This window comes from Gastrolobium bilobum, unplaced genomic scaffold, assembly GCF_033153095.1.
Source record: "Gastrolobium bilobum isolate Gb01-03AN ecotype WA unplaced genomic scaffold, APGP_CSIRO_Gbil_v1 utg5255, whole genome shotgun sequence".
Taxonomy (NCBI): Eukaryota; Viridiplantae; Streptophyta; class Magnoliopsida; order Fabales; family Fabaceae; genus Gastrolobium; species Gastrolobium bilobum.
The window spans coordinates 561,809-586,189 of record NW_026898528.1 but is presented as its reverse complement, the minus strand read 5'-3'; the positions used below and the strand labels follow the sequence as shown (position 1 = coordinate 586,189).

The 24,381-nt window shown below is 31.4% G+C and overlaps 2 protein-coding genes across 2 annotated transcripts; both read right to left on the bottom strand.

Annotated features, from left to right (window-relative positions):
- Positions 1 to 2,192: 2,192 nt before the first annotated feature.
- On the bottom strand, positions 2,193 to 3,447 carry LOC133317161 (protein BIG GRAIN 1-like B). The gene has a single exon (XM_061518994.1). The coding sequence runs from the start codon at positions 3,445 to 3,447 to the stop codon at positions 2,248 to 2,250; it is 1,200 nt and encodes a 399-aa protein (XP_061374978.1). The 3' UTR covers positions 2,193 to 2,247.
- Positions 3,448 to 16,300: 12,853 nt separating this feature from the next.
- LOC133317101 (omega-amidase, chloroplastic) lies at positions 16,301 to 20,925 on the bottom strand. Its single transcript, XM_061518920.1, has 10 exons — positions 20,640 to 20,925; positions 20,431 to 20,547; positions 20,103 to 20,327; positions 19,580 to 19,673; positions 18,754 to 18,828; positions 18,241 to 18,319; positions 17,730 to 17,745; positions 17,089 to 17,169; positions 16,820 to 16,902; positions 16,301 to 16,720 (listed from the first exon to the last, which is right to left on the bottom strand). The coding sequence occupies exons 1-10, from the start codon at positions 20,868 to 20,870 to the stop codon at positions 16,642 to 16,644; spliced, it is 1,080 nt and encodes a 359-aa protein (XP_061374904.1). The 5' UTR covers positions 20,871 to 20,925; the 3' UTR covers positions 16,301 to 16,641.
- Between the last annotated feature and the right edge of the window lie 3,456 nt (positions 20,926 to 24,381).

Below are 24,381 nucleotides of genomic sequence, written 5' to 3'. Positions count from 1 at the left end.
CACCCTTAGAGCTGCTAGCTTTTGGGGTGGTGTGGCGTGTCCCACATTGGTTGTATGAGCAACTAATGTGAAGTTTATAAGGTCTTGGGCACTCCCACCCTTAGAGCTAGCTTTTGGGGTGGTGTATCCCAAGGTTCTTTACATGGTATCAGAGCTAGAGCTTGAGTGACTACAAGGTCACAAGTTCGATCCTCACTGCCCCCACTTTAAAGTGGAATTAAAATAAAAAAAGCACAAAAGTTCGATCCTCACTGCCCTCACTTTAAAGTGGAATCAAAATAAAAAAAGCACAAAAGGTAAACCAAAAATTGAGCCTGTGCAATATCCACGCTTCTAGCTCAAGTGACTCTTACGTGAGGGGGCGTGTTAGAGAATAATATAAATCATTTTGGGTTGAAGTGATTCTTTACAATACTAATTCAAATTTTTAAAACAGTTAATTCAAACAATATATATATATATATATATATATATATATATATATGTGTTAAAAACATAAATATGTGACACTGTTGATCTGACTTGATGTAATAATTCTTAGATGAAGTGTTAAACTTTTAATTTGATACCAATGTCCAATGATCTTATCCCATTAGCAAAATGTATATAATATGTGGTTAATTATAAAATTTTACTTTAGATCAGTTTTTTTTTTCATATTTTTAACCAAAAAAAAAAGGGCCCTCGGGATTAATACCCCCAAGAATTACATGCACCGAGCACAACTGTGCTCTTCCCAATTCCTAAATCAACCTGGGTAAAATTAATTTTAAAAAATAAGATCAACCAAGGTAAAGATTTTAGGAAAGGAAAAAGAGTTAAAATTCATTGGCTCCTTGCCAAATGCCGAAATTCTATAATTGGATGTTTAGTTTAGAACCTTCAATTTGGTCCCCAGGGAGAGATCGACGAGGCTTGTTTCTCTCCATAATACATTATCAATTTTATCACAAATGTTTCTTGCACAGTTTCACACTATATTTTTTATATTTCTATTTGATAAAAAATAATTGTTGAAATTCGTATACTTTTAATTCGTTATAAGAATAATTTAATGAAAATGCTATGCGGATAAAATTGTTACTTGTTTGTTAGTACAATGATGAACACGGATGGCTAGCGACCAGTCCTGTCCTGTGCGGCTGTGATTAATCAGCACCCACAATAATAATTGCTTACTTTACGGCACACCAGTGCCTTGTATTTTGCTTCCAAGTTTCAACACCATCATTTAAGCAGAGTTTGCATTGTACCATGTACCAACAAATTCCCAAAACAAAGGACGAAACTAACTGCAGTCTTACCCGCATCACTCAACATGATCATCAATTGCCCACAACTTTTTTCACAACCATACAATAACAACTCGGAACAATCAACCCAAGATCCCCATTAAAGCAGAACATTTTAAATTTGAAAAGAAAACAAAGCCTTCAATTAATAATACTCTTGAATGTTGGGGATGCCAGTAGTAGTGAATGGTAGCGCAACCTGCAAGTAACGGGGGCCAATTACAAAATACAAAATACACAATACGAATCCCAGAGAGGAAGAAAAAAAAGAAAGAAAGAAAGAAAGAGAAAGCAGAAGCTTTAGTATTTACTTTCTCTATTCCCATGGGCGAAGATCTGCCTTTCCCTTTACCATCACACCCTCTCTCATTTTGCTTGTGATTACGATCTCGAATCTTTCATTTTCCCTCCCTTTTTTTTTCCCCCTCCTTTGATCGCTTCTTTCTTTTCCTCCTCCTCCATATCTAACTACTCTTTCAGTATCTATGTGAATGTTTGATCAAGATCGGGAATTAACAAATCCCCACCTCTCTTTTTAGAAAATCAAGTACCCTACTCATCACCTTTATAAATCACCCAGCTACTGTGCTTTTTATCATATTCTCCTTCACTCAAGCACATCCTATGACAGCTACATATAGGTATACACACGCATACCTAGACACAAACTTGTACAAAGCCAAAAGTGCTCGATCGATCGTTGATGGCTTCAGTTCACACCGCCAGATAATTAAGCAAAGTGATGGCAAAACTCTGTAGAAAGCGACTAATTTTGTATATATTTGGTTTTATAATTCGCAATATCAACAATCATCTCATATAAACGAGGTATATTTGCTATATGAACCAAAGCATTATTAATTAGAATTCATCCGCCTAAGAAGAAAAACACTAAAAAAAAAAAAAAACGAAATGATTATATAGTTTACATCATATAGGCTTCAACTGAACAGAACTACATCATGAGGCCATTAGCAATGGCGCGATTAGTACTAAAATGAGTAGTCTCATACACCGGAAGCTCCTCAAAATACCTATTATTCCCCATCACAGTGAGGTGATCAAGCTCGAAAAGATCCTCACTTGAATAGCTTGCTGTGTCGTCCTCATCCTCCTCGTTTGTACTCATAGGAATATCCTTCAAAATCAAATCGCTCTTCTTCTGGTTTCGATGGTACTCTTTTAAGAACTCTCTAGCAGCCGCCTCCACTCGCGTGACCTCTTCCTCGTTCTTCTTAGGAGTTGACCTTCCAATTTTCCTCGCGGTTGGCATAGACACGTTCATTGAGCTTGTGTCTTCTCCTTCATACAAGCATTTATGCCCACACGGTCGACAATCTTCATCAACGATCACGCTTACTGGGTAAAAACTCACTGTCCTTTTAGCCCCATTGCGCAACTTGTCTCTTGAGGAAGGTGAAGTCTTGCTCAGACAAGACCGTGAGAACGAGGATGCTGAAGAACAAGTCGAGGCTTGTCCTGACTTGGCTTTTCTCTCAGCGTTCACGTCTTCGAGCGTGGCCTTGGTTTTCTTTGTGTTCCCCGTTGTAAAGAGGGAGTTAAGAAAATTGGTGAGTTTGCCACCTGGAGAAATGGGTTGCTTCACCTTCTTGAGATTGTTGTAAATCTTCAGTGCCCTTGATTTTGATTTGATTAAACCCTCCTCGTGTGTCTTCTCTGTTCTCTCTGACACGCTTGTCTTAACTGGTTTAGGCCTCGATGGAGCGAAACACGAAACTCGTGATCTCACTCCGTACATGGATTCTGTGTCAGAGGATGATGATAATAATCCAGAATTACTCGATTCCGAAGAACTAGAATTTGAACTGAAGAACAGAACATCTTGGTCATGATCATGATCGTGATGCGATTTTCTGTCCATTTTTGTCGTTCCAACCTTTTCGCTTACCTTCCTATCCATCCATTTCTCAAGCAAACGAGCACGGCGAAGATTTGCAGTTGCCAACTCTTCTTCTTCCTCCACGGCTCTGTCGAACTTCGCGTTGATTCTACTCTGTTTCATATCTCCACTCTTTCTCTCTCCTTCGTCGATGGAACGGTAAATCTTGTCGAGTAGGGTGGAAGAGAAAGACGGGTTTTTAGCATCGTTTAAAAACCTGTGTTCTCTGCGTGTTTTCTCGAACCTGTTGTACATGTTGGGTGAGTAATAAATTGGAATAGCACGGGTGAAAATGGAAATGATGAAATGGAACGGTGACAAACAGGGAATAAAGTATGGTGGGGTAGTGCTTTTAGGGGTGAAACTCAGAGGGAGTTCGAAAAGCTGCCACCATGGAAGGTGCTTAAAATGATCATGAGAGTGAAACTGGTTATGATTGAAGGAAGAAGAAGGAGAGAAGAAAACGTGAAGAGGGTAATTGATTGATTCCTTGTGTAAGAGAAAGAGAAAAAGAGAGAGTAATGAGAGCAGAGTGGCACGCTTTCAAGTTTAGAATGAAGGGGAAGGGAACAGGGTTAAGTATGCTTTATAAAGGTGTCATCACGCGCGTGCATCTCCATCTATCTTCTTCTCATTCCCATGCCAGTTTGGCATCTGCTTTTTTTTTCCCTTTTTTGTTCTGATGATCCTCCAAATTCGAATTTGTAGCCGGTGATCAAGTTTAAGAGGTTACGGGAATTCGACTGTGTGGTCAAGTTTTCAATAGTATCCGTACGCCCGTCAAAGCTCCCGCTGGGAGGGCCCACGTGTTAAAAATGGAAAAAATACGTGCATCGGATTAAAAATGTGTGAGCCAGCCATTGAGAAAAAAATAAATAAAATATTACTATTTTAATAAATAATTATGAATACATATCTATTTTGAAATTATCTTCAGATCTATTTCACTCATTCACGTCCAAATTAAGTGTGACTATGGATGTCCAAATTATGCGTGACTCCAAAGGTATTCACGCATAATTTAGGCGTGAATCATCTGTTGTTGACACGTGGTAAAAAAAGTCAACTTACTAACTGTAATACTTTGGAAAACCATAACTTTTGACTTGTATCCGAATGAGTTAATTTTTTTTTTGATTCCACATAACTTTTTGAGATCTATGCAATGACATCTCATTTGATATATTTTATCTCTCACAAACACAATTCAAATTTGCAATAATTGTATTATATAGTGTATTAACAAAAAAATTTAAAAAATTATTATTAATAACAAAAACAAAATAAAGATTTTATCTGTGATTTAAACTCAAAAATCAATATGAAAAATCTGTATTAATAAAGAAAATAATTAAATAAATATTCTAAACACTTGGTAGAATATTATATAAATTTGTATATATTCTAATAATTAAATAATACACTTTTTTTTTCAAACACTTGGTACTATAACATTAAATTCAAAATTGAAGATTCAAACAACCTTCCAATAAATTGATTGCATTTTGTATTTAATAGGAGTTGATTGCGTTTTGTATTTAATAGGAGCTGATTGCGTTGTAATTTTATGAGTTGGTTACAGATTGTCGCCAATTCAAATAAATTTGCTGGAGGTTATTTGAATTTTGAATTTAATCATATAGGAGTTGATTGCGTTTTGTATTTAATAGGAGCTAATTGTGTTTTGTATTAATAATAAATTTGATGTCATCTTATTTATAGATGAGTTAATCCACTTTAGTGCTATCTTTATAATATCATTGTTGCAAATTTGAATTGTGTTTGTGAAAGATAAAATATATCAAATGAAATGTCATTGCGTAGATCTCAAAAAGTTATGTGGAATCAAAAAAAGAATTACCTCAATCGGATACCCGAGTCAAAAGTTATGGCCTTATAAAGTTTTACGGTTAAACTATTAATTTTTTGTGCCACGTGTCAACCCCAGACGAGTCACGCCTAATTTAGGCGTGAATGCCTTGGGAGTCGAGCTTAACTTAGGCGTGAATAGTCACGTCTAATTTGGACGTGAATGAATACAATAAATCCATAAATAATTTTGAAACAGTTATCTGTTCGTAATTATTTATTAAAATAATAATACTTAATTTTTTTTCCTACTAGAATTTTGATGATGATTACCTACCAATTTAGCCCGTGCATGAGTTTTTGCGTTTTTTTATTTTCTTTCTTTATTTGGATGGTGGAGCGAATTGAATGGCAACAAATATGGTTCGGTTATTAAATTCCACGGGTTGAGCGCTCTGGAATATTATTTCATTCAATGTGTCAGGTTGACTGTAATTCTAATTTCTTTGTTTGGTATTCAAGGTTTTTAAATACATGCCAATTAATGAAAAATAGATGCTTATATGTGGTGGGTAAATTAAAAAGGAAAACGGGTACGATTAATAGGTTTCAAATTACAATTGAGCTGGCAAGCCATAATTGATTTTGATTAGGCCACAACATAAATGTCATATGGCGAAAATTTTCGCAATTTTCGATTGATTAACGCCAATAATTAAAATTGAAATTATTAATTTGTTAAAAAAAAACTGAAATTTAGTGTTAAATTCTCACAATTACTTTTCGTTTTCGTTTCTTTTCCTCCTTCCTTATACTCAATTAAGAGGAAGTTAAAAGGCTTTATTAGAAAATTCTTCGATTACGCCCACTGATTAAGACTTGGGTTTTACCAGAATATATATATATATATATGATTTTTAATAAAATATTATAAATTTAAATAATTGTTCCTATCTTCCTGTAGGTAAGATTCAATACCGCCATTAAATTATGTCGTTTGATATAATATTTATATCATGGACTAATTCCTATATAGAGAGGATGAATATGCCTCAAGATTGGTTACTTATGGTTGGTATATTATGCAGATTATAATGATTGGTAGAAAATTCGACACTGAAGATTAATTATTCCAAAATGTCTAGAGCGTAGGAGCTATAAATATCTAGATTAATCACTAGGCCCGTTGGATAAAATTAAGCAAACAGGGCACATGTATTTGCTGAAGGACAAATTACTCAAATGGGTAACTTTTGCGAGATTATCCAAGCAAAACAGGAATAATATCGGACGCTCTGCTTATTACTGGCAAAAAAAAAATTAATTTATTGTTTTTTAATAAATTAATTACGTATTTATTATAGTTTTGAAAATAATTATATATTTATTGTACAATGTGATGCTCCTTCAAGTCGTCACACCCAAAGGGGAGACGCCTCATTTAGGCGTCACTTATCAGGTGTTGACCCGTGTCATATTTTTTTTTTCAAAAAAAAAAACAGTTTAATCATAAAACTTCTGAAGCCATAACTTTTAACTTGGGTATCCAAATCAGGTAATTCTTATTTTGATTCCACATAACTTTTTGAGATCTACGCAATAACATCTCATTTGATTTACTTTATTTTTCACAAACATAATTTAAATTTAAATCGGGTAATCCTTCTTTCTTAGAAATTTAGAATATTTATTTAATTATTTCCTTTATTAATACAGATTTTTTAAATTGATTTTTAAGTTTAAATCACAAATCAAATCTTTATTTTGTTTTCCTTATTAATAATAATTGTTACTTTTAATTTAAATCACAAACCAAATTTTTTTTATAATAAAAATAAAAAAATTTATTTTTTTAATTTAAATCACATATCAAATCTTAATTTATTTTTTATATTAAATCACAAACGCAGAACTCAGAAGCTTCTGAGTTTAAAAATGTGACACATGTCAACACCTGACACATCACCAATCACGTCTAAATTGGGTTTCAATCAGGAGGCAATCACGCCTAATTTAGGTAATTTTATTTTTGAAAAATATTCATAAGGCATCATTAATTTCAGACCACGAATAATAAGCCAGAAGCTTATAGCATTAACCATTAATTTCAAAAATAATATCTTTCTTTCTTAGAGATTTAGAATATTTATTTTATTTTTTCCTTTATTTCTACAGATTTTTCAAATTGATTTTTTAGTTTAAATCAAAAATCAAATCTTTATTTTGTTTTCCATATTAATAATAATTTATATTTTTATTTTTAATTTAAATCACATACCAAATTTTTGTTATAATAAAAAAAAATTATTATAAAAAATTTAAATCACAAATTTAAATTTTATTTATTTTTTATATTAAATCACAAACCCAGAACTCAGAGGCTTCTGGGTTTAACCGTTCTTATAATACCATTCTTGCAAATTAAAATTATGTTTGTGAGAAATAATATATGTCAAATGAGATGTCATTGCGTAGATCTCGAAAAGTTATGTAGAATCAAAAAAAGAATTACCTGATTTGGATACTCGAGTCAAAAGTTATGGCCTTCAAAAGTTTTATGATTAAATTATTATTTTTTTTGGAAAAAAAATATGACACGTGTCAACACCTGATGAGTGACGCCCAAGAGGGCGTCACATTGTGTAATAGATCCGTAATTATTCTCAAAACTGTAATAAATGCGTAATTATTTTATTAAAAAGCATTATTTATTTTTATTTTTTGTTGGGACTTGTTATTATTGTAAATAGATGTTCCTAAGCAGAATTGTTATGCTTCTATCATTAAAGACTATAACAAAACTATCAATTGAAGTTTTATAAAAAAATTGTTATGCTTCTACCATTATTGGTTAATGCCTTTGCTTAAGGATTATGAGACTGGCTTTGCTTTTGCTAATATTATAACGATTTTCTTTTGATGATATATATATAATCAATACTATATACCTACAAGTTCTGTAGCTATTTATCATCATTATTTTTTTGGGTGAATTCATTAATTTTTCCAATGTCACATTAACACATATACTCTAAAATTGTATGTAACTTAATAATTATAAATTTCTTTCTATTGTTTGAATTATTTTAATAACAATATTCATTTCCCTTTTTGGAATTTGAAAGTCATAAAAGCTCGTGTTCCAAAACAAAATGGAAATGCCAGTAAAAAGGTAAAAAGAAACACAAGCGGACCAGACAAAGATAGGCTTTAATCATGGAAAACGAGTGGTATCTTAATAAGCTAGAGCTTGTAAATTTGATCTTTTAATCATCATCAATACTAATCAAGGAGCCTGCATTGACTTGTTGCACTTCTTAGCAATGGAGCGTTGAGTCTAATTATAGTTTACCTCTGGTAAACTTTTCAATAGGTCAACTATTGTATTACAATATGAGCAATATTTAATTACCACGCAGAATTTTGAAATTTCTGAAAAAAAAATTAAATGATATAATTTGATCTCCTAAACTCAACCTATTTTGATATAGTGTCAAGCTAAGTTACAAATCCTGACTATCCCTGATAAAATATAAAAAACAAGAAAGTATTTTATCCAAAAAAAATAGTTAAATCAACTCAAATAATAATAATAATTAGGTACCTCCGCTTTTAATCATAAATTGACAATAGCTAGGATTTAGCTATTGATACTTCCAACTCTGGGTCATTTTAACTTATTTGTTTGAACCTACTGATACTTCCAACTCTGTTTGATTTTGCTAAGGCATCAAGCTTGATTTGAGTATCAATTTTTTTTCTTTCTTCTTTCTTCTTCTTCTCCTCCTCCTCCTAAATATACATTATTGTCTAGATCATAATAAGAAAACTTGAAAATCTTCACCATTTTTAAAGAACAGATATAATGCAACATAACTTATTCATTGAGATCACACCATCTAAATTATATACATATATTTTTTTCTTCTTATAGCCACACCAATTTGGCTAAATATTAAATGTTTTAAAAATATTATATAAAATATATCTGTTTAAATATAATATATATTAATTGTTCGTTGAATCATATAAGTTATTTACCAAATATTTCGTGAATCGTACATGCATTTTTACTAACTTAGCTGTGTTAAATACAAAAAAAAAAAAAAAAAAAAAAAAAAAAAAAAAAAAAAAAAAAAAAAAAAAAAAAAAAAAAAAAAAAATTATAAGTGTTTTTTAATGGAACACTTCGCAGAATGATATGTAAAACAAATTCCACGTCATATATTAAATAGCATCTAGCTGAAATTGCCAGGTTTCCTTGTGTCACATTGAGCATTGATACCTCTTGAAAATTAAGTTTTCTTTTTTTGTAAAGTGACACAAAGTGCAAAGTGGACTAATCCTTGAAAACTTATTTTATATGTCTCTTTACATTTAATTGTTGAAGTTAGCTAATTCAAAATGCATATATAAGACACATGTCCAGACAAATTTTAATCATTTTCATTGAAATGCTAGTCTAATTTTCAATAAAATATCTAATTGTATATAAACTGCATTTATCTTTTCCTCTTAATATATTCAATTCCACATTAATTATGGTTTTATTTTTGCAACACTGCACTATGCAGGTGAATTTATGTGCATTTCAATTAATCTACCTCTCTGGTCCAAACTTCAGTCAAAAGTAAGTTTTCACATAATTAAGTGTTTACAAGCAAGACAATTATCTAAACGGGCCTAAAAATTCTGCTTCATTTGTTAAGTGAACACGAGAAACGAAACAACCCGACTAAAACATTCATAACAATCAAATCGTGCGTGTGATCGTGACCAAATAACACGTAACTGCATGTACCGATTACTCCATTGCCATCTCACGAGCATAGCCTTCATAGGTAGCACTTGTTACCCGATCAATTCGACAAGGCACGAAACACGTGGATATGCCAATTAATTGAGATATGGAAAGAAAAAAACCATGATTAACTATATTGAAAAGGAAAGATCGGACTTACACCAACACCAAGATCCAACAAACCCCACCACACTGCGATTAGCTATAAGGGAGGCAAGGATTTGCCTCCATTGTACTTGTCAGGATCACATGTATTCCAATATTTGGTTTCCTTCATGTTTAGCTGCCCCAAGACATAAACTATCATACACGCAACATACATGACCCACACCCGATCTGTGCACCCTATATTGGAGATAAGGAAAAAGGATATTAATTGTCACAGAAAGGTCCTTCAACTGGTGTCTCAATAGACTGATGACCAATTTCATTGAAGGCTGATACCTGTTAGAATATGGTTATAACTAGGCAAGGTGAGGCTAGCTTCCAACAACAAAAACAATGATCTTATCTTATGTACTTTCGACGTCTGATGGTAATGCATCTTCAGGGGATTTAATATTTGGTAGGGACAGTGCTCAAGATTTTGTGGTGTAGTTAGCCAGGGGGTTCAAAGCAGGAGGGAGTTGATAAATTTAATGGAAATTTTCAATAAGGGTGTGTTTGGTATAAGAGAAAAATAAGTGATTTATAATTGACCAAAGAAAAAATTTCTGTGCCAAAAGGGAAAACTTTAAAAAAAATTTAAGCATATCCTAATTACCTATATGAGCCGAGTACATTCTCTTCTGTATCTCCACGAGCTTTAATCATTTGGACATATTATGTGATTAATTTAGAATACGAGACGGGTCAAGGATAAAAATTTTAAGTCCCTCCCCACAATTTTTATTTTTATTTTTCTCACTAGGAATAGCTTCAATCATTCTTCCGGGATCTGTTCGAAAGCGCCATAAAGAAATTGTGTTTGGATTCGAGAAGTTTTGGCCACAATCACGAAGGCTTTCCACGTAAAAAATAAATAAATAAATGGCTCATTTAAATGATTTAATTAAGGGAAAATATTTTCTAGGAGAATTGTTTTCTCCTGTTAATGATTCTTAGGGCATGTTTCTGTTTAATCTATTTCTAGTTGTAAGCAGTGACGCATCATGATGAGTTGTTAGCATTAGAAAGATGGATCAGCAGATTAACCGCTCAATAGCTGAAGAAAAAAAGATCATCTTTTTATCACTGAAACAATGATTAAGGCCGAATAGAATCAAACGACAAAGACAAATTCTGAATCAACAGATTCATTTACAGGATCACAGCACAAAGTTCCAAAGTAGGAACGAGTATATAGCAGAATAGAGTAAAGAGTACACGCGTAGAACAGCTACATACACACAAACAAGATGAAATAAACAAAAACATTCTACTAGCCTTCTTAGAATTTCTCAGAAACCAAACTAAGGCACGATACATGTAGAAAATAGAAACTGCAAAAAAAAGGTATGATTATTTATCCGGGTACACCCCTCTTTACCCGAGTAAATAATTTAAATATTTTTCAGATTCAAGAAATATACCCGGGTAGGTAAAAAATTTCAAAATATACCCGATAGACTTCATGGTCAACGGTCAAACAAGAGCAGATTGGTGTTATGTTTTCTGGAGAGGTTAAATTTTTGAAATAATTTATAAATAGGGTAAATTTGGTAATTAATTATTAAAAAAAGACTATAGTGGTCAAAAAAATCTATTTCCAATGCTATCGGAGTATCAAATACTATATACATTATTTATTAAATATAGCAAAAAAATAAACTATTTTTATTATCCTTATTTTTATGATTATTTTCATCTATATTTTATTTTCCCCTTACTAAGCACGAGTGACTAACTCTCGTAAAAGGTTACAGTACCCAGTTTAGTGCGAAGGGAGTACCTACTGCCTTACAACAAAAGTAAAAAAAAAAGGATATGGTTGAAAATAATCATAAAAGATAAGCATTTTGTTATATTTAGTAAATGATATACCAAGTATTTGATAATCCTGTAACACCGTAATTATTTTCCTAGTTAGAAGCACATTTCTCAGTGATACGGGAATACTTATTTCGTTACCAAAGGGAAAAAATGAAATATGGGTGAAACTAATTAAAAATATAGAAATAGTATAAATATATTACCTTTTATCGGATTGGTTGAGCAAGTGGGTTCCTTCGACGGCAAAAAATTTAAATATTGTTTTTTTAATAAATAAATAATTGCACAAATGTAGCCTTTTTGAAACTATTATGTAGGTATAGTAATTAAACACGCTCCACAGGGGCGTGACCGGTTGGAGAGAGACACTTCCCATTAAGACGTGTTTGAGGAGAGAGACACTCATCTATGGGGCGTGTTTCACCAGTACTGCCACGTGGCATAGAAATCAATAATTTGACATTAAAACTTTGAAATCCATCATTACTTTTGACTCAGATGTCTGGATTAGATAATTTTTTTATTCCACATAACTTTTCGAGATCTAGGTAATGACACCTCATTTGACATATTTGTCTCTCACAAAAATTTTTGAATTTACAACAACGATACCATAAGAACTTTTAAACCCAAATTAATAAACAAAAAATCATTGTTATGATTAGAAACATTCATAGTAAAGATCCTTATGAGTATGATAAAAATAAATCAAAACAACATAGTTTTATTAAAAATGACATAACTTTGTGTTTTTTTTTTTTTGATAAACAACTTTGTATTATTTAAAATGACAAACATTTTCTCCATATAAATTATATAATTATAGAATTCTACTTTTTGTAAATATAAATTTCAGTAACTAGAATATGGTATCTCAGAGAAAGAAAAGGAAAAAAATAATAAAAATAACACTACCATATCGTTTATATTTTAAAACAAAGACAGGAAAAAAAATTATCCTCACCTTAATGTTCACTTTTATCTTTCTTCGTTAATAAAGTTTCGTTGCTCTTAACCTTTTTTCTTTATCCACTTTTTTTTAGGGAAAAGTATTTCTCCAGTCATCGGAGATAAAATTATCTACAGTGAGCTCAAAATGACGTCGTTTTGGATTATAAGATTAAAAATTTGTAATGATAAAGACTAATATAACCCTAATATATATTATAATTACAAAAACACCTTGATTTTTGTCCCAAAATGACGTCGTTTTGAGCTCATTGGAGATAACTTTATCTCCGATGACTGAAGAAATCCTTTACCCTTTCTTTTAATAGAGTTTCCTAAAAAATTTCCAAGACTCCCCTCTTTTATTCTCTCTCTCTTATTTCTCTAAAAAAAAAAATTCTTTTTGATAAAGCTTCCTTACTATTTATTAATTTTATATTCTTTATTCTTTCTCTCATTCTTTTTTTTTGCTAGAACTTTCTCTGATTCTTTAATAGTAGAGATTTTCCATCTAACATTTATAATTTTTTAAGTTATATAAATTAATTAATTAATTCTAAATAAACTATAACTATTATATAAAAGGAAATCAGCAGCTGAAATAGAAAGTAAGACTTCTTAGTTTTATACGGGAGTCAAAAGATTCCTATGATATATATTCAAGATGTTATATTAACACTATCGTTAACCGGATAAAATTATAAATTTAATAAAATTCTTCCTTCAAACTTTTACTATATACCTCAATAACATACATCAAGGAAGCACGGACACTCCAAAAAACAGGGAGTGTCGTGTCCGACACGCTCCGACATGGTGTCCGACACGCGGTCAACATTCTCGACACGTTGACCATTTCGACACGCGAATTTGACTTTTTCGACATGGTCAAATGGCAATTTCGTAAAAAAATTATTTACAAAAATAAATAAAATATATTAATAAAGCTTCCACCTGATCATATCAATTCCTTTTTTTTTTGCCTTTTTTTCCCTTAAATAGATAAGAGATCATCTTAGCATCATTATTATCAATTCCTATTACGGTCTTGCTGTATCTCCTTCTCTCTTATCTCTCACCAATCTGATTTGATCTCTCTATCTGATATTATCTCTCTCTGTCATCCCAGTTCTTATTTTTTTTTTATTAAATCTTCCACCTTTATAACGTGTTGATTGATATTACTAATTTAGTTTCATTTTTTTGTTAAATTATTGAATATTAAATGAAATATATGCTATATAAATTAAAAATATTATTTAATATTAAAACGTGTCCCAACGTGTCAAAATTTATATTTTTTTAGGATTGACGTGTAGGAGTGTCGTGTCGTGTCGTATCACGTGTCGCGTGTCGTATCGGTGCTACATAGACATACATAATTAATTTTGATAAAATAAGTCATATTCATTGCATGCGATTAATGGGAATGACAACATATCTGCAACTAACCTAACCTTATCATAACTTATCATAATCATAAGGATCTTTACTAGGAATGTTTCTAATCATGACAATAGTTTTTTCTTTATTAATTTGGGTTTAAAGTTCTTATAGTATTATTGTTGTAAATTCAAAAAAAAATTCGAGAGACAAAATATGTCAAATGAGGTGTCATTACATAGATTTTGAAAAGTTATGTGAAATAAAAAAAATTACCTAATTCTAACTCCTGAGTCAAAAGTTATGGACTTCCAAAGTTTTGCGGTCAAACTGTTGATTTTTGTGCCACGTGGCAGCACCTGGTGAAACACGTCTCATAGGGAGTGTCTCTCTCCTCAAACACGCCCCAATGGGAAGTGTCTCTCTCCAACCGGTCACGCCCTTGTGAGGCGTGTTTTAATACTATACCTACGTAAATAATTTTTTTTTTTTTGATAACATACGTAAATAATTTCAAAACAACTACATTTACGTAATTATTTATTAAAAAAATAATTTAATTTTTTTTGCCTTCCTTAGACTCCCACTACTCCAAATTTTTAATTTTGGTGTATTAAAAAAAATTGTTTACTTTAATTTCTAGAATTTTTATTTTGACATCTGTTTTTTCTACACAGACAACAAATTAAGTAACTTCCTAGTATAAAAGAAGTGTGACTTTGCTGGATGAGTAAATAAATGTCTGTCTAATGTAAAATAAAAAATCGCACATTTGAGAAATAGGAGAAGATAAATTTCTCATAAACTCTGATGGAGAAAGACTAACGAACTAGCTTTTTGGTCAAGTGAGGTAATTCAAGATTCAAGCTCAAATGCAACTCCATAGTTCAACAGCCCTCCAATGCCAAGTCATGCCAAAGTCCAAATCTTCTTGATAAATGTCAACAGATTCTTCCATCCTTTTATTTTCATTATACTCTCATTCAATATCAATAAAACTACGAGTTATATTTTATAATTATTAATTTGAACAATATCTTCATTTAATGTTTATAATTTAAAAAAAATACAAAAAGGTCTAAAATCCAATTTGGTCCAATTATAAAAACCTATAATTTAGTAACAAATAAAAAAACAAAGTAATTAAGGTATTCTTAAAATTTATGCATTATATTAAAGAAAAAAATAAACTGTTATAAATGATTATCAGTTAACGGTTAATTTCGACTCGCATTTTTATTTTCTAGATAGCTAAGGTTTTTGTCCCCTTAACAGATCGTGTCTCTCTTCCCCTGTTCCTAATGAATGAGATTGGCTCTGACAATTGACAGGTCTGTCGGAGGGATTTGTATGCTGCATCCACGGGTACTTGCATGAGTTGCCTGCTTTTTGTCTGTTCTGACTACTTCATTGTCACGTGCACTGCATCTATGTAGTTATTGTCCCTCCCTTGTTGCGCTTGTTAGTTATGACTTATGACGCGTGCCTTGGGCATTCCTCATCCTGAGTAGCAAATTGAAAATGACCCATCTTTTTATAAAAAATGGTTTATAAATGAACTCGTACAGTTCATTGTCAACTTCAACCACCAGTTCGGTCTGCCCATATTTAAGATTTAACTAGATTACATATTCAACCCGATAACAATAGATCATATATTCACATAACCTCTGAAATGAGGTGACTTTATCTTCTCTCAATATTAAGAATTTAATTGCTGGAGTTCCTTTACCTTCGATCATCAAACACAAAGCATTCCCAGTTTTCTAATTATTGATGAAAATTTGGTCATCCCACCACTCTTGTAATAATTTACATAATTGATTGTTGATGTTTCAGGGATAAAGCTAAGAGCTTACTTAAGAATCATTACTGCTTGACACCACGGTATTAGATTCATGAATCCTCTGAATTTATGTAAAACTTGTTTTTATTCTTTTTTAATGCAAAACTTATTCACTCTATCCATATTCTACTCACATCTCCACTCACTCGCGCTCAAATTCTCATCATGAGAGCAACAGGGTTGATTGTTCAGCCTACTCGGACCACTCGCGATTAAGGATGGTTTGATTAAAACGAGTCCTCACATCTATTTCGGTGATAGATTTTATTCAGAACTGGTGCTTTCCGAGAAACGCAACTTCTCAGATTGTAGATTACAATCTTGAATTCATTGATTTGTGAATCGGGCAGCAGCTGCACATAATTGATTCCCCATAGCCTTATCCAGGTTACATTGCAATGAATCTGGAGCCACTGATCATACATTCCACTACCTCTTTACACGCTCACCCTCGTTCCCTCAAAGGCCAAGCAAATTCCAACTCTAATTGAGAAATATTACAACACATAACAACAGAACAAACTATTCGAGTAATCACAAATTCATTTATTTATTTCTTCCCTTCAGGGTTTGGGTTCCATTTGACCATATCAGCAATAATACACAGCATCCTATGACCACAAGACAGATTGCAAGCTCTTGTGACATACAAAGTAAGGCAGATGTCACAATTATAAAGGTCCTGATCCCATCAGTGGGAATTCAGCCTCTGAGAATCCACCAATTGGTAAAGATCACCTCGACGTTGCTTAGTGACAGGAAGATTTGTCCTGAATAATTAAATCACGAAAATATTTAATAATGATTACGACTGGCAATCAGAAGTTAAACATGTGAAAGAGATATTTGTAGTGTGAAGAAAAGAAAACCTTCTCTCCTCCAATATTGAGTAATCAATTTCTGCTATGATGATTGCCTCCTCATGTTCTGTGGTAGCCAGAACTTCTCCAAACTGCCACATTGATATATTCCACAGTAAGTTTTTGTGCGCAAGTCAGCTTCAGAAGTATTACTGACAATAAACGATATTTCCCCTTCTATTCATAATTAAAACTCAGAAAATATGATACCAACTTCCATAATCAGCACATTTTAATGGCTCTACCCAAGGAAAGCTACACATAAAGGATCTACTTACTGGTCCAACAAGAGTTGAGTGGCCCCAAGCCACATAACTAGATCCAGTATCCCGTGCAGGTGAACAGGTAGCAACATATAACTGTCAATAATGAATTTCTGTAAGTACATCCACTAGTATTCTCAGAGCTTAAGAATTAGCAATTCACGATATAATATGGTTAGAAAATACAGATAAACCCCTAACTATAACCCTGCTATAATCACACAATCAACTGCATCAATCCCGCCAATGCAACTGTAAAATACTGAGACAAATCATTTTTCTCAACCCCCATTTCTTGCTATTACGTATAGGAGTCACAAAGTCTTTCCAATATTTATTGCTCATCTGTGGATAAACAATCTAAGTGGCAAGATTAGATTACACTAAGAGGAATATTTGCTTTCGAGAACTTATCACAAATTCATACTAAATTCCTTACTGGTTCGGTAGTTTTCTTTAACTTATTTCTTACACAGTGCAAACATCTCCCAATTTAGATATAATGTTTTAAGATCGTTATTTGGTTCATCCATCAAGAACTCCACCAAATGAATAAATAAAAATTATCATATGATTTTCAGATTTTGATATCATTTAACAATAAAATATACATCAGGTAAAATTCCACACTAGTTTCAAAAACAAGGGGTCATTACCTGATTATCTGTAGCCCTGCATGTGAAGAAGCAAAACACAGATTAGTAACGGAATGTAGATCAGTCATTATTGCTCAATCGAAAATATTTTTGTAAGAATTTAAAAGAAGTTCACGGTGTCAAAGATAAGGAAGAGTCAGAATGAAGAAATGGAAGGAAAACAAAGTGAAAAGTAACCCCGTTATATATTCCAACTGCGAATTATTATCATAAGTTTCTCGCTATTCCTATAACGAAGGTTATATTTGTCAATAAATTCAAATTACAAATGATAAATATGATTCAGCAAATTATCAGTCCAATGTAATGGATGTAGCTAGGGCAAAAGCCCATTAAATAATCAAGTTTATTGCGGTTGTTTCCAGACAGGAACTGGCATGCTCATTATTTGGGAATGAATAGCATACTGGAAACTTAAAGCAACAATAAAGGGATGTAAATTTTAAAAGAAACAGTAGCATAACATATGTTTCAGGTTGTCATATGTATGTTAAGTCAAATTTATTTTCACCTTGCCCGTTGCAATAACTCCCAATGCAATGGTCCAGTTGTCATGTTAAATGCCCCAGGATAGCAAAGCAAGTGAGCACCTGAAGTCAAAAGCTGCTACTGTAAGTTTCCCAAAACTTAAGAACAAGAAAAATAACAAGAGCTTGGAAACAAATCAACACAACTGGATATTTAATCACAAGCGAAGCTAACAGGTTACAGCCTGCACAAATAAGTGGAATAATAGACAGATAACATGATACAGGGAATGAAATATCATACCAAGGAATAAGGATTTGAAGCTTCTTTTAGTATATCACTGAAATAAAATATACACTAAGAGGCAATGTTGCCCAACGTATGTGAACCAATTTCTCCTTTTCTATCCACCCCAAGCAAACAAAATTGTTACTTAGTCATGCTAATAGAACTTAGGAATCATGAATGAACACCTTGGAAAATTCAAATCATTCCCAACCAATTACAAGTACAACAAAAGTAATTGTTTCCAAGCAAATTAATGCAAAAGACAAACCTCTTGCTGCATATATCATTGCTAGTTCCGGAAACCGAATGTCGTAACAGATGCCTATGCCAATGCGTCCAACCTCTGCATGAATCAACCCATTGTTACAATCATTTTACCCAACCATGGAAAAATTCATTACAAAAATAATAATAATAATAATAATAATCAGAAAGAATGAAAAATTAGACCACTCTCGTGACACATGGTAGTCAGAAAAGAAGTTCTATTCTACAAATAAAGAATGATAGGATGAGAAGCATTTACGTGGTTGCTTTCCTTTTTCTTCAATTTTATTAAGAAAATGCAAGATAAAACTAGTCTACAATTCTACAAACATAACTAGCATTTTCCTTATTCTCCCCTTCTGTACTAATCTCCTGCGTTCTTTACAATAAACGTTTCTTCCTTTATAACACATATACAAGCACAAACATGAGAAGCCAGTAAAAACATGTATTCTGAACATAATTATCTAGATCAACCATGAAACCTGGTTTTCAACAAAATCGCCCCTCAGAGGAGAATACAATTACTAATTGTGCATAAGATAAGATGGCAATGTAAGTACAAGATGAGCTATGGAAGAGTGTACGAAGCTAAACAATCCAGAGGTTAATCCAACACTACAACAATAATAACAATTTTCATCATTTCCTTTCCTCATCCTTCTCTGCAGCAAGTCAATATTAGTATCAGCTCTGTGGTTTGAATATCCATTTCTCAATTACATGATGACAAACATAATCACAGAATAAAAAACTGCATCATGACTGATAGAGATAGAACCGGGGAACATGTGCTTCAATGTTTGATGAAAGAATATGTTATAGACCTGTGTCCACAATTGTTGGAGTCTCTCCAGCAGTAAGAGTTTTTGATTCAATGAAGGTAATCTTCCCGGGAATGTCAATATCAAAAAGATGGATCTGTGGTGAAACTGGTATGTCAGAAATCACACAAAAAAGGAAATGCTAAAATTGATTCATGAATTACTCACCATCCAGATTCTGTTTAACTATGAAATATTAATGTTAGTGGTATGTACATACAAGGGATTTGCAACCTAATATGGGAGAAAAACAAGGGATTTGAGCTCTATCAAGGAAGCTCTGCCTCTAGCACACAAGTGCAATGAAAAAACTATTTCTCTCCTGATCATTTTTTATTCCATATGATGAGAGTTTAAATAAACAAAATTCAAGTTGAAAATAATAGGAACCCATTAGAGCAACGACTAAAGAGACCGAAACTAAATCAAAACAATCCACTATTGTGATGTTTATTTCCTAATAAAACTATCCACTATAATCATACTCTATCTATAAATGGAGATGTGATCATAACAGAAGTGGAACCTTGCGGTGCTTGGCTTTTAGCTTTCCGTCGGTGCCAAAGACACAACAAGTGTTGTATAAGCGACCGCCAGAACGTTCTGGTATAGAACCACCAACAATGGTGATGTTCAAGAGACGAGATAGCTCAGAGAGCATGGCAATGGAAGGAGAAGCATCGCCACCAGCATCAATATCCTCAGCATAGACAGGAAAACTATCATTTGAATAAGGACTATTCCAAATTTCCTGACATGACAAGGGACGGTTTCAGTTACTAAGTAAGATGCATGATTCAACGCAGAATAAGCAAAAGCAAAATTGAAAAAAAAAAAAAAAAATGAAAACTGACAGGCAAAAGAACAAGGCGAGCGCCCTTTGCTGCAGCATCCTGAATGGCGGCGCGGGCGTGGGCGATGTTCCTGTCTTTGTCGGGGGTGACAGAGAGTTGACAGAGGCCAATCTTGAACTGAAAGGAAAAGAAGCACATAAGAGGAAGAAGAAAAAGGAATAAGTACCATCTTGTAGGTGGAAAGAGGAAGAGGAAGAGGAAGAAGTTGCCTTGGTAACAGGGGGAGTGGGCATGGGAATAGCTGGTGGGGCCCGCGCTTGTTCTGAGTTGAAGGATGCAGCCATTATTGATCGGATTTGTGAGTTGCGGTTGCGGAATTTGATGGTAGAGAATAAGAGAGAGTTGGAGAAGAAGGTCTTAGAGGTGCGAGTGTGTGTGTGGTGCTGATGAACATACAAACATTTCAAGCTAAGCAGTGACGATAATGCGGACGCTTTCATTTCCACTTTCTGCAATCCAAACCCTTGCTTTGATTTCAGATCATCTCATCTCATCTCGTGTGGGGACGGAACGTCATTACTCTATTTTATTTTTTATTGCCATCTTTTATTCATGCTATAATTGACTTAATTTTCATTGGCTTTTTTTTATAAAAAAATTCATTTATGTTAAATAACATCTTTTTTGAAGTTTTAAAAAAATAAATAAAAAACTGATAATATAATAAATATATTAAACAAAGGAAAATACTACGAAAGAAAATGTGAAAGTGAAATCATACACCAATGTACTGAAAAATAAAATAAAAAATAGACCTATGAAGCCGCATCTACTGTTTCTCTTACCCCACTTTATTATATATTTAATTATGAAACAAAAGGTTAGTGTATTTTGGCATTTATAAAGGTTTCGTAAACAATGACTCGGATGATTATATGGGTATAAATTACTCATGAGATATATTAAGGGTTCATGACCTATTTTATTTATAACTTGTTTTGATTTAATTTATTTGAAAAAAAAATTCAATTTAAAACTTCAACAATATATTTGATTAAGTAAGTGAAAATTTAAATAGTTAGGTTTTTTTTTTTTTTTTGGTAAAACTTATCTGGTTTATCATGTTGGTTATTGATATCATTGTGATGCATAATTAATAACTTATAATGTTCATAAAATTTTCATTAGAGATTTATATAACATATTCCTCTTGGGAATAACATCTGTCATTTTAAAGGAAATAAACTTATATCATTTTAGATCCTAACTGTTGATTTCTGTTCATCAACGGTTATAATTTATTGGATCAAAATTATTAATTAATTAATAATAAATTTAGTCCATTAAGTTTGACCCAATAGATTGTAATCGTTGATGGATGGAAATCAACGGTTAGGATCTAAAATGATATAAGTTTATATCCTTTAAAAGGATAGATATTTTTCACATTCCTTGGGAATAACATCTGTCATTTTAAAGGATATAAGCTTATATCATTTTAGATCCTAACCGTTGATTTCTGTTCATCAACGGTTATAATTTATTGGATCAAAATTATTAATTAATTAATAATAAATTTAGTCCATTAAGTTTGACCCAATAGATTGTAATCGTTGATGGATGGAAATCAACGGTTAGGATCTAAAATGATATAAGTTTATATCCTTTAAAAGGATAGATATTTTTCCCATTCCTTGGGAATAACATCTGTCACTTTAAAGGATATAAGCTTATATCATTTTAGATCCTAACCGTTGATTTCTGTTCATCAACGGTTATAATTTATTGGATCAAAATTATTAATTAATTAATAATAAATTTAGCCCATTAAGTTTGACCCAATAGATTGTAATCGTTGATGGATGGAAATCAACGGTTAGGATCTAAAATGATATAAGTTTATATCCTTTAAAAGAATAGATATTTAAAGGAAACCACCGCTGAAACAACAACTTGAAACGAAGTTATAAACATCTAACTTAACTTAGGGCTTGTTTGAAATCTGTTTTAAAAAATAACTTTTTATTTTTAGAATAAAAAATAAAAAATTTATTTGATGAAGCTTGTTTTTTAAAAAGAATTTGAAAATTGTAATTATTTTTTTATATTTAGAATCAAATTTAGAGAATATATCTAAATTATTTTTGTTTTATTTTTTGACTTTTAACTATTTAATTAATATTCTTCAAAATAATTTTAAGAAAAAATCAGAATACAAGAGGTACTTGAACTCTGTCTTGATTACTGGTGCTGCTCAACAGTGTTCAATTTAAAAATATTTCTTAAAATGTTCGTCGCCGCTATTTTCAATTTTCAATTTTATTAATGTTATTAATGGATTAATTTGTGAAACTCTTGTGTGGCCGGTGGGACTAACGATATTTCGCTACATAAAACAATGACTCAATTAGGCGATAGTCTTCAAGAAAATATACTTAGCCTTGAAAATTTGTTTCTGTCAATTTAACAATATAAAAGACTAATTTGAAATACAAATTAATTAAAAGATGGATTTAAAATCTAAAACTAAATAAACAATAAAAGTGTGAATATTTCCACAATAATTTTAGCGATGATTTTACTTTCTTCACTGGTGGTTACAAGTTTTATTAATGTATCATTTAGATTTATTCTGGTTACAGAAATTTATCAGTTAGATTAGATCCTTTGTGGTCTTATATACATAAATTTTTATTATTTTGATTTTTTTTGGTGATAGGAAAGGCATAACACCCATTATTTTTAATTTTAATCTATATCAGTATGATATTATAAATCAAAATTATAGTATAATTAAGTATTAAGAAAAAGTTGTTTATAGATTATTTTAAACATTATCTTAAAAAGGAATTATTTATTCCTATTATATTTAAAATGAAAATTATTATTTAAGACATATTATAATATATTATCTTAAAATCATATTTAATTAAAAATAACTTTTTTTACAAAAACATATTTATTTGTATGAATAATTACTTTCAATATAATTTTTTATTTTTTATTTTATTTAAATTAGCAACAATATCACTTAAATTCCTTGTGATCTTATACACGTAAACTTCATATTTTTTTTAACTGTTATTCTTTGCATGACTAAAATTATAATACAATTTAGTATTTAAGACTAAATTAAAAATAATATGAAATTATTTATTTTAAAAATATGGTAAATTTATATTTTATTTTTAAAATATTAAATATAAAAAAAATTAAAAGAATAAAAAACCTATCGTCTTAAAAATGTACTCATGCCAAATAAATTAAAATAAATTTAAAAATTTTGTTTTCCTTTAATTATATCATAAAATCAAATTTAAGGCAAATTATTATTTTATTTTACATTATATTTCTATAATATTATCAATCAAAATAAATTTAAAATAATTTGTCGTTAGTTCATCTTAAATAATATTTTATTTTTTAAGATATTTTTTGAATTCATAACAAAAATTTTACTAAAACTTTTAAAATAATTTCAAAAAAAAAAACTTTCAATTTAATCTTTAATACTTAATTTTATTGTAACTGATAAAAATTGCTCCACTGTGGTTTTGTCGTTTTGTTTCCCAAATTCAGCTTGTAAAATCAACGGCCTTGTGAAGCGTTTTGTGTGTTAAACGTAAGTATTTCAAATTTTTAATGAAACCCAAACCAAACCCTTGCTTTAATTAATTAATTTAATCCACAGCCTTCTAGCAGAAGCGTTTCTGCTACGTTTTTGGGAAGGCTTATAGTAGAATGGACAATGGAGAGTACGAGCCACGAGGCATGTTTTCATTATTTTTTCCTAATTTTTTTTATGCAATTTGTTTTAAGTAAATATAAATATTAAATTTAAATAGTCGCACGGATATGTTATTTAGTTTTAAAAATTAAATCTGGTACTTTCAAATTTCAATGGTTAAAATCCCAGCCTCAACGGACTTCATTTTTCCAACGGTAGTTAACTACCTCTCGCGCCTCTTTGTTTCTTATATTTCCATTCGGACCGACATCATTGTTCCAACG

Excerpts from the sequence above, each read along its gene's own strand:
- LOC133317161 (XM_061518994.1), bottom strand. The coding sequence starts at position 3,447 with ATGTACAACAGGTTCGAGAAAACACGCAGAGAACACAGGTTTTTAAAC.
- LOC133317101 (XM_061518920.1), bottom strand. The coding sequence starts at position 20,870 with ATGAAAGCGTCCGCATTATCGTCACTGCTTAGCTTGAAATGTTTGTAT. Across the intron at positions 18,829-19,579 it reads TCCAACAATTGTGGACACAG|AGGTTGGACGCATTGGCATA; the intron begins GTCTATAACATA and ends TGATTCATGCAG. Across the intron at positions 16,721-16,819 it reads TCAATATTGGAGGAGAGAAG|GACAAATCTTCCTGTCACTA; the intron begins GTTTTCTTTTCT and ends TTAATTATTCAG.